The 14,326-nt window shown below is 40.7% G+C and overlaps 1 protein-coding gene across 1 annotated transcript in view; it reads right to left on the bottom strand.

Moving 5' to 3' along the window:
- CPSF3 (cleavage and polyadenylation specific factor 3) overlaps positions 1 to 14,239 on the bottom strand; it is a 43,365-nt gene extending 29,126 nt beyond the window's left edge. Inside the window, exons 1-7 of the mRNA XM_082672643.1 lie at positions 14,107 to 14,239; positions 9,341 to 9,404; positions 8,106 to 8,203; positions 7,362 to 7,490; positions 5,898 to 6,075; positions 2,779 to 2,868; positions 1,341 to 1,491 (exon numbers count right to left, since the gene is read on the bottom strand). Of these exons, the coding sequence (XP_082528769.1) occupies positions 1,341 to 1,491; positions 2,779 to 2,868; positions 5,898 to 6,075; positions 7,362 to 7,490; positions 8,106 to 8,203; positions 9,341 to 9,404; positions 14,107 to 14,156 (760 nt within the window). The 5' untranslated portion in view covers positions 14,157 to 14,239. The remainder of the gene's footprint in view (positions 1 to 1,340; positions 1,492 to 2,778; positions 2,869 to 5,897; positions 6,076 to 7,361; positions 7,491 to 8,105; positions 8,204 to 9,340; positions 9,405 to 14,106) is intronic.
- Positions 14,240 to 14,326: the final 87 nt, after the last annotated feature.

The raw sequence follows: 14,326 nt of genomic DNA, 5'->3' as shown, positions 1-14,326 counted from the left end.
CCTCTTTCTATCATAGCGCATTACAAGGGGAATTTAAGGGACAAGGAGCAACCAAGTGTATAGGGCAGTCCTGGCTCATAAAAGGAATCATAATATACTTGATAGTATGGTTTTCAGACAAACACAGCAAATGCCCAATTAAACTTGAATTTCAGACAAATAAAAGATTTCTAGTATAATAATATATATTAAATATTTGACATACCTAGGCTAAAATATTATTATTTATCTGAAATTAAAATTCAACTGGTGTCCTGTATATTTATTTGCTAGATCTGGCAACTCAATTTGATGGTGACAACATGGTTTCACTCTCTTAATTTCTTCTGCTCCTCAGATTACTTTGTTATGGAGACTTTCCATTTCAAGACTTCTATAACGACAAATGTGACTTGCAGTTTGAAAGAAGAACCAAGAGAAAACGGACTGGCTTAGGCTTTAGAAAATTTAGCTTCTACTAAGTCCTGTCTCTCTCAGATTTGCTTTTGATCTGAGGCCATTTATTCTTTTTCCCTTGTTTACCTTTTCAGTGTAACAGGGATACTACTTATCCCTGTCATCGTACAGATAGAAGAACTGAGAGTAAGAGCTCAAGATCATTTCTAGTTCTTGACATTGAAGCTATATACGTACGAGGCACTTATCAGTTATTCTTTAAGAGTGTATTCCCCAGAAAATAATCACAGAATGTTAAAAAGGGTCATTAAATACAAATATATGCAAAAAGTGACACCCACTATTCCTCTTATTACAAAAAGTTACACATGTTCATTGAAGTATTTGGAAAACGGAGAAAAGCAGAAAATGAAAAAGAAATCATCCACTTTCTCACTATCCAGATTTAACATCTGGGTATCTTTAAATGCCTTTCCAGTCATTTGTGTGTTTTTTACCTAACTAGGATCAGCGTTCACAGTTTTGGACCCTATTTTTTTGGTCCACTTAATATATTACGTAAAAATACGTAATGACTCATCTGAACCATGATTTTTTCCTACAATATATTTACTACCATAATATTTACTTAAAAATATTTAGAATTATGAATTGTCTTACTTACAAAATTTTCTGTGTATTTATTTCCCAGAAGTTGAACTGCTGGGTCAAAGGGTAGCATATTTTTAAGACTTCTGACGCTGATGGTACACCATTCATATTCCAGTAGCACTGTATGAGACTCACTATTGCTCTGGGCTCTTTCTGGCACCAAGTCCCTATTCTTAAATACAGAAACTGCAGCCCCAAAGGGTAGAATGACCTATCCAAGGACATGCAACTATCTTGATATAACTGCACTGGAAGATTTTGAGAATCTCCCAAATAAAAAGGAAAAGGCATACCTAAAATCAAGAGAAGCTCCTGAGCCCTTCCAAGAGCAAAGACAGGAATGAGACCTCTGCCCCCTCGGTTCACAATATCGTGAACAGTGTTACAGAACCTTGCCTCTCGCTCTTCTCGCTTCTCATGGATATGGGTTCCGTAAGTAGATTCCTAAAGAACATATCAGAAGTGTTGAGACCAAGGTTGATAACTCTCAAAGAATACAAAAGTTAAACATCAATGAAATGCAGAAGCAAAGTGACCTATTTCTCTATTAATATGCCATTTACTCGAACATATATTGTTAGAACACTAGTTAGAAAGAACAGATACAAAAGTTAGAATTCACATCCAAGTAATAAGAACTTTTTAGAAAATGGAATCAGGAAATAGTCCAAAAATGTATGTTCCCTGCTCAAGATAATTTTGCGATGCCTTTTTTTTCTTTTAAAGCGTTTTGCTTTCCATGGCTGGGGAAAAGGATATTTCTCCCACCTCTGTTAAGTCAAAGCTTATAAATCAGAAATAGATACTGTTTCTTATAGTTTTGTTTAAGAATATCCCCTAGACCTTACTCTGTGTGGTGCACTGACCAGCAGCGCTGGCATCCCCAAGAGCTTATTGGAAGTGCTGAATCTCAGGCCCCAGCCCAGCCATAATCAGAATCTGTATTTTAACAGCATCACCAGATGATTCATAAGCACAGTAAAATTTGAGAAGCACTGCTCTACAGTACCAGATATAATGAAAATAACTCTTATTCCTGAGGGTTTAAAAAAAACTTCCTTTAATTTAAGGTCAGTTTATATGCCAAGTATACTGTGAGCTGAGCCAACTGAATTTGCTCATGACACACTGCACATGGACAGCAACACGCACCAGTCCCTCACTCTTGGGCAGCTGGGGGATGCCGTAGGTGGTGAGGGAGAAACAGCTCTTCTACCTTGAACTAACTGTCCTTGATATTCTTATATAAACCACAGGCCCAATGCACATTTATTAATTTGCTCCTCAGCAATCACCCCCTCTCCACCAAAGCTTCCGTGTACAGTTAATATTTTTAAAATTTTTCTGAGACTAGTAACCTAGTAGTCCAGTAGAACATACACATAAAGTTAGCAGGTGCTACAGGCCAAAAGACAGTTACCATGGCAAAGACAGTGGGGCCGTGCCATTCTACACAACCTTTTAAGATACTCGAGAAATCTGAGGTAATCAACCTAGACAAGAATATTCAGGAGACAGCATATCATCTCTAATATTAGACTAGAGTTAATATATTTAACAGCAAGAAAGTGGAGCTGCACTACAAAGAGAGGCCCCAAAATGAATTTTCATACTAAAAACCCAGATACATTTATATCTGATCATATATTATGAAAATGAGATGATATTTTTTCCCATTAGAAAAATTCTGCTTACATTACACTAATTACAATACAGGGCAGTAATACTTACAATGATAAGAATATCAGGTTTAATATTAGGAATTTCAGCTGCCATTAAGTGTCTGTCTTCTTGTCTTGAGAAATCACCTGTGTACAAAAGCTGTGAAAAAGATAAAGCCAGAAAGTTAGGATTTTGGAAGGCTTCGTTTTACTACTATCTTTAGCTCATAAATTCTTTTATTTATTTTTGGCTGCGTTGGATCTTTGTTGCTGCGTGCGGGCTTTCTCTAGTTGCAGCGAGCGAGGGCTACTCTTCTTTGCGGTGCACAGGCTTCTCACTGCGGTGGCTTCTCTTGTTGTGGAGCATGGGCTCTAGGCGCGCAGGCTTCAGTAGTTGCAGCACGTGGGCTCAGTAGTTGTGGCTCATGGGCTCCAGAGCACAGGCTCAGTAGTTGTGGCACATGGGCTTAGTTGCTCCGTGGCATGTGGTTATCTTCCCGGACCAGGGCTCAAACCTGTGTCCCCTGTGTTGTAAGGCAGATTCTTTACCACTGGACCACCAGGGAAGTCCCAAACTGATATCTTTTAAAAGCAATTGCTAAGTACTTCTTGAGTAGCTTCAATCCACTGAACAGGAAAGTAGAGATCATCCAATTCAGAGACCTATTTATTTAGGTCTTCTTTAATTTCTCTCAGCAGTATTTTTTTTTATTGGTCAAAAGACTTTATACTCCATTAATATCTAAAAGGACAATTACTGAGTTCCATTTTACTTTCAATATCTTCAGATCCTCTCCGTGTTACACTTCTACCACTAGTCTTTACATTCTGAAAGTAATGGGAGTTTCATGCCATTTCTAACAGATCATTCAAGTAAAACCAATTATAAAATTACTCATAAGTCTACCAGTTTCCCTGATCACTCTGTTTTTATTTTTTTGCCACTTCTTGCCAAAGTTTATTTTTTTAACATCTTTATTGGAGTATAATCACTTTACAATGGTGTGTTAGTTTCTGCTATATAACAAAGTGAATCAGCTATACATATACATATATCCCCATATCTCCTCCCTCTTATGTCTCCCTCCCACCCTCCCTATCCTACCCCTCTAGGTGGTCACAAGGCACTGAGCTGATCTCCCTGTGCTATGCAGCTGCTTCCCACTAGCTATCTATTTTACATTTGGTGGTGTATATATGTCCGTGCTACTCTCTCACTTCGTCCCAGCTTACCGTTCCCCCCCTCATGTCCTCAAGTCCATTCTCTGTCTGTATTCTTGTCCTGTCCCTAGGTTCATCGGAACCATTTTTTTTGTTTGTTTAAGATTCCATATATATGTGTTAGCATATGGTTTTTGTTTTTCTCTTACTTCACTCTGTGTGACAGACTCTAGATCCATCCATCTCACTACAGATAACTCAATTTCGCTTCTTTTTATGGCTGAGTAATATTCCATTGTATATATGTGCCACATGTTCTTTATCCATTCATCTGTTGATGGGACACTTAGGTTGCTTCCATGTCCTGCCTATTGTAAATAGTTCAGCTCATAAAATCTTGAAAGTGAGGTTCAATAGAAAAAAGTGGCCTATAACTGATGAATTTAGATGCAGTGCTTGTGTCTGATTCAAAATGTGTAAAGTAATTCAGTCATAAACCATCCAGTGTTTCAATTATTAAACCTAACTAATGGGAATAATATATTCCAAGAATCAGCCCACAAAGATAACCTCTATATTAATGAACTTGAAACATATGCTCAGTATCTTAGAGAAAAAGGTCATGATGATGAGGAAAGAAATCTACTGAGGTATATGGAAAACCTATCTAGATAGAAGATAAAATCCTATCTCCAACAAATTTCATCAAATTTGAAATGTGACTTTAGATTTGCATTTGTGCTATTTTCTGCTTATTTTCTGTGCTTTTGAGCAAGCGGCAAGAATAAATGGTTTAGCAGTACGCAGCACAAGTCATTGTGTAAAAATTTCAAACAATGAGCAGCTACAAAAAATTTAGAACACTATTACACTATAGCACTGGTTCCCAACTCTGGCTGCACAGAAGAATCACCTAGAGGGAATTCCCTGGCAGTCCAGTGGTTAGAACTGCACGCTTTCACTGCCGAGGGCCTGGGTTCAATCCCTGGTCGGGGAACTAAGATCCCACAAGCCTTGCCATGAGGCCAAAAAAAAAGTCACCCAGAGAACTTAAAAATAAAAGGCCAAGGTCATTCTCTCAGATTCACTGGTATTTTATTTTTTAATTTTATTTCTGTAAAATTTTATTTATTTTTGGCTGCGCTGGATCTTCGTTGCTGCGCATGGCTTTCTCTAGTTGCGGCGAGCAGGAGCTACTCTTCGTTGCGGTGCGCGAGCTTCTCATTGTGGTGGCTTCTCTTGTTGTGGAGCACAGGCTCTAGGCGGACGGGCTTCAGTAGTTGCGGCACGTGGACTCAGTAGTTGTAGCTCACGGGCTTTAGAGCGCAGGCTCAGCAGTTGTGGCACATGGGCTTAGTTGCTCTGCGGCATGTGGGATCTTCATGGACCAGGGATGGAACCCGTGTCCCCTGCATTGGCAGGCGGATTCTTAACCACTGCACCACCAGGGAAGTCCTTCACCTGTATTTTAGAAAGCTTCCTAAGTGATTCTAATGTGCAGCCAGAGTTGAGAACTGGTGCACAAGTGAGTCCTGAAATCCATTAGTCCACCTACATTTTTCTCAAGTTTTTCAAGACTTCCATCAATCTTTTTCATCAAAGATGGTTGGAAAGATCCTTTCTGATTAACCTCTTTCACTCACGCAGTCTACCCTCTTTAGGGGTTTATATGTGAATCCCAGAATATCAAGAGGACATGAATGCCAAAACGTATTTCAATGTTAAATGCATGCAGCCACAAAGAAGGCTCTTCCCTAAAGAGCTTTCAGTTTTCTAGGGACACTGAAAAGGAATTAATCCTACGGTAACATGAGGGGACTTTATTGAGATGCTTATCGTTCTCTTTTCTTAATCATGATTAGAGAATTATTATCATGGGGGTATGAACTATGATATTTACAAGGAAAAAGTATCAACTTAATTTTATCTTATGTTTCAGTGTTTTGACACTTTGCTAGTCTTAGGGAATATTCTTTAAAGCCCTGCACTGATTTCTTGTGAGCAGGAAATTCCCGAGCTAGAGCGTACCTTCACGCCCGCGATCTCAATCATGAACATGGCAGCTCCCAGGACATGGCCTGCGTGGTAACACCAAAACTTGATTCCTGCAACTTCCTTCACTTCATGAAAGTTGATGGTTTCAATTTTGTCCATGCTCTCTTCCAAATCTGTCTCAGTATATAGCATGTCGTCTGCTGATATATTACTAAATTTTTAAAGATGCCAACAACAAAAATTAACGGTAAGATTTTACAAGTCTTTGAACTCAAAGAAATTATCTGTGGATGACATATCCACATATTTCTTAAAATTATATTGTACATATTATGCTATTTAGAATCTCTTGGACCTTTTGTGTATTTGTTTTACTCTGCTATTATAATAAAAATGTTCAGTGTGTGTAGCTATAAAGCATGATTTTAAGCAAAGCACAAACAGTAAAGTAAGGCAAAGTACTCTTTAGGCTAGTACTTCTCAACCTTCCTTCCTGCCCCAACACTCTTGCTAGATAAACTCACTCACATACATTGAACCATGCAGAGTTTTTCACTCTGGGATGTGAAAAGATTTCTCTAAAAGAGAAAAGGTCGTGTTAGAAAGTCTAACATAAGTGTTCTCCTGAAAATTATGCTAACGTACTTCCAAAAAAGCAAGAGAGAGTAGAGGTTAAGGACACACACTCTGGAGCCAGATTGCTTGGGTCCAAATCCCAGCTTTGTCTCTTACTGTGACCATCACAGGCAAATTACCTAACCTCTCTGTGCCTCAGTCTCATCATCTGTAAAATGGGATTCACGACAGAACCTACATCATGAGGTTGATATGAAGATTAAATGAGTTAACATATATTAAGAACTGAGGGCTGTGCCTGGCACATGGTAAGCTTTAAGTGTTAACCAGTATAATTACTACTAAGGATAACTGTTCCATTCTTCTGTATTTATATAGAAGAATAACAAATCGCATCTTAGCTACTCTTGGAATATACATATTAAACAGTAAACTTCTGAAGGCTAATCATTTGTGCTATAGGTATCATAAAAATCCTTCAAACTTTCTGGTAAAGGAGTAGATTTTCCTCTTGCAACTGGAGAAAACTTCCCCAGAGAACTTTTTCAACTAAGATAGTCAATTTCCTTAGATCAAATCATCCAAAAAAGATTTCAGTATACAGCATTGTAAAATGTATTTTGTTTTAAATTTTAATAAAATTATGAAATTCTATTTATAGAATATTGCTATCATACCTTATAACTCACCTACATTGCAAAGATTTAAAAGGATGCAAAAACTACATAAAGACTTTAAGGCCAAGGAGGTGTTGGGGACACAACAGGTATTTGATGAGTTGTTATGATGAATGACTAAATTAATGACAGCCTTGTGAACAGAAAGAAAACATCTCATTTCAAAACACAAAATGGTCTATATCTTGAACCGTATGTATTGTGTAGAACCAAGGGCATGTATAAATCTAAAAAAGTAATTTACCTAACTTTGACATAATCTGAAAGAAGCCATCTATAAATAGCTTTTGTGGCATGAGTCATAAATGTTCTTCCTTTGAAACTTGTCTTCTGTAGAAACCAGGGCAAAGCTCCACAGTGATCCAAATGGAAACTTAAAAAGAAACAAAGGGCTTCTGTCAGTTCTTAAAATATTATCCATCATGTATTTTATGTAATAAAACTCACTGTACAGAAAAGTTCTATGTAACAATTACATACTGATACCTTCAGAACACCAAGGATAGGTATGTACAGAAGGAAGGAATAATGCATCTAGTTCTAGTGTAAGAAAAGGATATTAAAAGTATATTTTAAACATCAAAATGGAGCCAAACCTATTCTCAACAGCTAAAATTATAACAAGCGCTTTAGTCGTATAAAGTTGAAACATGTCACTGTTTATATGTGAAGTTCCCACAGAACAATGTGACAACACAGTGGCCTCAGGAGATATTCTGCAAAAGAGCTTTCTTGGTCTTAAGTTTCACAAGGATCCAAGGCATATGTTACCTTCTTCTCACTCTAGAGATGGGAAAGTAAGTTTTTCATAGTAACCTTCTCTCACCTGTGAGGATGATATGGTGTGTTGTCTTAGACTTAGATGCCTGCAATATAATTCCTCGTATAAAATACTCTTAAAACACCAGAATCTTAAAATCTGGCAAAGAATGATCTTTACGGTGAAAGTCCTTGAAAAACAGTGTCCTTAATAAAGAAAAAAACCTACTGACTAATTAGCAGGAGATCAATCTCAGCTGGGTCAATTAAATCGATGTAAGGAAGAGCATCCATTCCTTCTAGGCCTGGGTGGATCCCACAGTCCAACTGAAAGAAACAGAAAAAAGATCATAATTTCCTCCACATTACATTAAAATTCATTCAACAAATAGACAATAATTATAAGTGACCCATCACACCATACATAATCAGGATGGACTCTATACATGTGGGAAGCATTTGGAATGCAATTCTTATTAAATGGGCAAATACGCCATTACCTCTAACTTTCCAAACAAATTTAACTGTAGCTCGCATTTAGAGTCACAGGACACAAAATACAAGACATCTTCTTTCCAGCTACTTTTTGTAGGCACTATAACAACGAATGAACTCTTTTTCAAGAACTTTAATATCAGAAATGGTGAACATTTTTAAAGTTTATAGATTCGCTACTACGGATGCGACTACTGTGAGAAGACAATGATTAGAAACTGGAAACTTCCCTGATCAGGGCAATTTAAGTATTAGAAGGCAAAATCTGAAGAGTCAGTCATTAAGCGGTTATATCCTCATTTTGGTCATATCCTATCAATTAATACAATAAATGACTAAAGAGATGAACGTGTCTGCCATACGCCCGTTCTTTTAAGAGTGGGAGAAACAGAGGAATGGGACCAAAGGACCACGATAAGCCACTGCACCGCCTTCCTAATGAGGACCACGGAGACCAGCTCTTCTAGTCCCTCCACCTCTCAGTCAAGGAAGTGGGCTGAGGAGAGACTGACTTGCCCAAGGCCAGGTATCCTAGCGCTAACTTAGGTTCCTAAGCTGCCAGACCAGGGCCCTACTGTCACACCGCACGGGGGTGGCTGGAGCTCTGCATGTGTTCAGGTGGCCAGTTTCTTGGGGTCTCCCACTGGTGGTGGGGCAGTTAGGTTGGCCAGACCTTCAGGAATGGAAGAGGGACTTTGAAGATACAAAAGATCAGGAGATCCAGTTGACAATTTTACAAACTTAGAATATATTTTCTCAGTTTACTTAATGTTTTGTCAAATTACTAAGTGGAAGGTGTACTAGTTTTCCACATTAACATTTTACACAGACGACCTATACCAACTATGACATTATTCTGGGAGCTAAACAGGTAACTACTGAACTAGAAAAAACTACCGAGCTAGAAAAGACCTAACACCCGAGGCAGACAGGAACATACTGTTAACCAGACTACAAAATAATAATTACCATTATTTTTCTTCCTTTGAATTCCAGAATAATACATGATCTTCCCACTTCTTGCCCAGCTCCACTGTAAACATTCAAAGGAAGAAATAAAAATGACTGAAAAACAATCAAAATAAAGCCCAATAAATTCAAACTTTTTTACAACTTAAACTATGTTCCATCTGATGCCAGCACTCACTTGAGGCAGATAAAAGTTCCACAAAGTTACAAAGATAGCAAAGAACAGCATCAATGTGGGAAAAGATGAAAAGTGACCTTTGGGAGTTCAGGGATCTTTCAGTTGTTAAAATTGTGAGAGAAGCTGGTATAGATCTGAGAAGCCCAAAGGTTAAATCCAACCTTCTGAATGTTACGGTTAAACTGTGATGTATTCAACATGTAAACTAGCAGTGATTCAGATTATTTAGTAAGACTCTTGAATTAGCACTTAAGTAAAAACCCATCAGCACTTAAAAATTCTTTCATTTTCTTTAAGATGAAAATATGCATTTACCAAATAGCTTAAATTTAAATAGACTTATCTTATTCCTACCTGTGAATCTCATTCCCTTTTCCTTCTACTTTCTGTTGTTTCAGTATATTTGATACCAAGTATTTCAAATTAATTTCCTTTCTTCTTAAATTAATGAAACAGCCTTGCTTTCCAATTCCCGTAAGACTTTAAGTTAAACTTCGCCTGCTTTTCTAATCCCTCCCCTTCTCTGACTGCCTCTCCCCAACCATTCTAGCTCATGATTCACCCACTCATTCGAGATCAAGCAGGTTTTTTTTGTGTGTGTGGCTGCACTGTGAGGCTTTCAGGATCTTAGTTCCCTGACCAGGGATTGAACCTGGGGCCACGGCAGTGGAAGCACAGAGTCCTAACCACTGGCAGCTTCCATTTGCCAAGCACTGTATTAAGTGCCTAGAATATGGAAAGGCCTAATACCAAGACACTGAGCTCAAGGAACGCATAGGCTGCTAGGAGACAGACGTGAGATGGATGCATCCTCAAACTGAGATCCTACTCCAGAGAAAATCAGACCACCACAGTGCTACTGTGAATTCCTGGCCTTCCACTTCAACTGGCCCTCTGCGCTCCCTCTTAAGTGTCCCTAGCTCAGTTTTCTCTTACAGTTAGTGTGGTAACTATTTCAACCTTTCTCCCCGTTCCTAAATTTTCCAACCCTCTATCCTAACTCTTCACTCGAGGCACGGCTTTCTCTGCATCAAAAAATTGTACAGTTCAGCTGTCAATTTCCTCAACTTACCAACCCACCCGCATCTTTCTCTCCTTCCATTTCTCCTGCAACAGAGAACAGACCTCTCTCTCTAAGGCTAATCATTTCACCATGGTTCTACACTCTGCACACTCTCTCCTTCTGAGGAACTGACCCCTGCCTGCTACATCATTGGCTTTTCCCTCACCAACCGCATTTAAACATGCCACAGTCATGCTCATCCCCAAAAGAAAATCCCTTAATTCTAATCTCCTTTAGTCTCCCTGCCCGCTTCCTAAAAGCTGCATACACCCTCTGCCTCTATTTCCTCACCTCCACTCACTCAACTCACTGCAATTTGGCTTTTTACCAACCGCTCTTCTGAAACTCTCCCTGCAGAACAGCTCTTTGTTGCTAAGCGCAAACAGCCCCTCTTTCAGTTCTTATCTCACTGTTCTCCCGGCAGCACGTCATCCCTCCTGCTCCGTCCCTCTCCGAGCTTGGTTTCACTGACTTCACACTTTCATCCTGTCCTACTGGTTTTCCACCTTAGTTTCCTTTGCTCAGCTGCCTCTGCCCATCCGTCAAATGCCGTTATTCCAAGGGTTCTCTCCTTGGTCGTCTTCTCAGTCTTCCTGATCTTCATTGTCACATTTTTAACATGCTGAGGACCTTCCAAATTTGTATCTGTAGCCAGATTGTCCTCCTGAATTCCAGACCTCTAACAGTCAGTCACCTGGCGCTGGCATCTCTCCCGGGACATCCACAGGCACCTTATATTCAAACATGCCAAACAAGTTTACACCTCAGGTCCCTTGCCCTTGTTCTTCTTTCTTTCTGGAATGCTCTGCCCTCAGATATTGACATAATTGGCTCCTGTGTATCATTTGGGTCTCAGTTCAAATGTCACCCCCTCATCTGCCCTTCACAACATTCTATAATAACACTTAAAACTACACGAAGTTATTGTATCTACTTCTTTATGGTTTTTCTAACTATTAAAATGAGAGTTCCATAACAGCAGAGACGTTGTCTATTTCATTCACCGATGTATAGCTAGCTACACTGCCTGACACGCAGTAAACCTCAAGAAATACCCATTGTGGGAATTCCCTCGTAGTCCAGTGGTTAGGACTCTGTGCTTTCACTACTGAGGGCATGGGTGCAATCTCTGGTCGGGGAACTAAGATCCCACAAGCCACAGCATGGCCAGGAAAAAAAAAAAGAATGAAAGAAATACCTATTGAATGAGTAAAAACTCCCAAATTATGAACCTTGGAAACATTATGCTAAGTGAAAGAAGGCGGTAACAAAAGGTTACATATTGTAACCCATTTATATGAAATGTCCAAAAGAAGATAATCTGTAGAAATGGAAAGTAGATTAGTAGTGGCCTAGGGCTGGGGAAGTTGGAGGTAAATGGATATATAAGGCCTTCTTTTCGGAATGATGAAAATGTTCTGGAATTAGACAGTGGTGATAGTTGTAAAACTGTATATATTAAAACCCATTGAACTGTACACTTTAAATGAGTGTGCTGATGTGAATTCAATCTCAATAAGGCTGTTTAAAACAATAAAACTCCCAAATTTACTCCAGACCTGCCCCATCTCCTGTACTCCTGGAGTGAATAACACAACCACTTACCAGCTGTCCTACCTAGGAGTCCGTGTCATCCTAACACTCCTCTCTACACCGCCTTTCCCCCAACAACGGCCCCTTACAATACATCTGATCGGTTACAAAGTTCTGAAGATTTCACTTCTTTACTGTCTTAAACCTCTCTCTGTCCAATCCACTGCTGCTCATTTCACTCATTCCAAGCTCTCACTGCTTCATCACTTGGTTTATTTCAATTCATCCCACTGGATTCTCTCCACTTAATCCACCCTATTTTTTTTTTTTTTGGCCGTATCACGCGGCATGCGGGATCTTAGCTCCTCCAACCAGGGTTGGAGCCTGTGTCCCCTGCCGTGGAAGCTTGGAGTCTTAACCGCTGGACCGCCAGGGAAGTCCCTTGTTCCACCCTTTTATTCATTTGCTACACTGCTGCCAGGAGCATCTTCGATCTTCCTAAAACATAATTTCCATCACATCCCATCCTTGCTTAAGATCCTTCCTTGGCTTTCTATAACTGGTGATAAAGACCCCAAATCCTTACACAATGTCCTTCATAAGCTGGACCCTGACAGCCTCTACCATCTCATCTGCTAATCTTCTAGCCGCAGCCATGGGGAGACTGGCCACAAACAGAGCCCTCTCGTTTTCACACGTGCCACTTCCTCGGCCTGGAGCATCCTTGCCCACACTTCAGCTGTCTTTAATTCCTACTCATTCTTTAGGCCTCAGCTCGTATCATAATTTCCAGGATGCATGAGGTGGCATTCTCCTCTCTGCTGGAAATCCCTTTTGCACTCTCACGGCCTTAGTGCAACGCCTATCTGTACTCTTACAGTAGTCACCATTGACTGAGCACCTACCGTGAGCTTTACTCTGCACAGTTAAGTACTGCTATACTATTTCCACAGGAGGACATGGGTTCAGTGAGGTTGCTGTCCTAGCAATCGATAGTGTACAGATAGGACTTCAGGTCTGACTCCAAAGTGATAGTCTGCTATTCCTCCAAACTATCTTTCCGGTACTTTTCATGCGGCGCTGCAGCTCCCTCCAAAACGGTGAATCCAGTTAACTCAGCCCTCCGTCTTATTTGTATCCCTAGTGTCCAGTGTGGCCTTGACACTTGCTCAGTGTTTGCTGAGCACAGTAAGAGAGGACAGGTGTGAACTGAGCAGCGGCAAACTTGGGGCACGTCCCCAGCAGGTGCTCAAGGAGTCCTTACTAAATGAACATGTAAAGGAAATATTTCTGCCTTTTGAAAAAGGTACGTGTTCATGTGGTGCTGACTCATTTCTAACAGTGAGCATGTTTGTGGATTCTAGCTGCTCACTTACAGAATAAGTTCCTCCACATTTATATTTCCCTTTCTAAGCAGCATTCCAGATCTGTAAGGTGCTTCTCTGACAGAAGGCCATTTCCAGTGAAAGGCCAGCCCTCTCCTGGTCAGTCAGGGGCTGAGATTTTGTCCTTAACACCTCGGCTTTTTCTTCCCTCCTTATTCTCCCAGAGTTGGAGCTCTGAATGGAGCTCACAGCGAGTCCCTAATTTACTTCCTTTCCCATCTTGGCAAATACCAAGTTCTGGAGGTAACAGGTTAGTTCTTCCTCGCACTGCCACAGCCTTATCCAGGTCCTCCTCTCATCCTGCCATGCTCGGCGTCACCGGTTCCCTCAGAGCTTGCCACTCTTTGGCGAACAAGAAAGCGCCCAGCGGCCCCACAGACCTTCTTTCCCGGCCCCCAACTCCACATACTCTCCTCCCTTGGAAAAAGCAAAATCCCATGAAACCGAGCAGGCCCCTTCCTATCCACAGTTCTCCAAAGCCCTGCATCCGGAGGCCTGGCCCGCAACTGCGGACCAAGGGACCAAGGGCCGACTGAAGAGCCCAACCACCCGGGTACCCTCCTCGCCTCACAACCCGTGGCTTCATTCCCTCTCGCTGGTCCCTTACAGGGGTCGGATCAGCAGCTGGTCACTCTCTTCTGCGGGAATCGCAGACATCTGCAAACGGGGACGAGGAACAGGTTGCGGAAGGCTTTCTAAATTGGAAGAGCAGCCACAGGTAACCCACAAGGATGGTCGCCGTCCACCGAGAGCACAACTTCCGGCGCCCGGGCGTCAGCCACCCTAGGCTCCTCCCTCCAACTTCCGGTTGTAGAACAAGGGGTCGG

Source organism: Grampus griseus (genome assembly GCF_964374135.1).
Source record: "Grampus griseus genome assembly, chromosome: 15".
NCBI lineage: Eukaryota > Metazoa > Chordata > Mammalia > Artiodactyla > Delphinidae > Grampus > Grampus griseus.
Note: the sequence above shows the minus strand (reverse complement) of the source record. Positions and strands in the feature narration are given on the sequence as shown.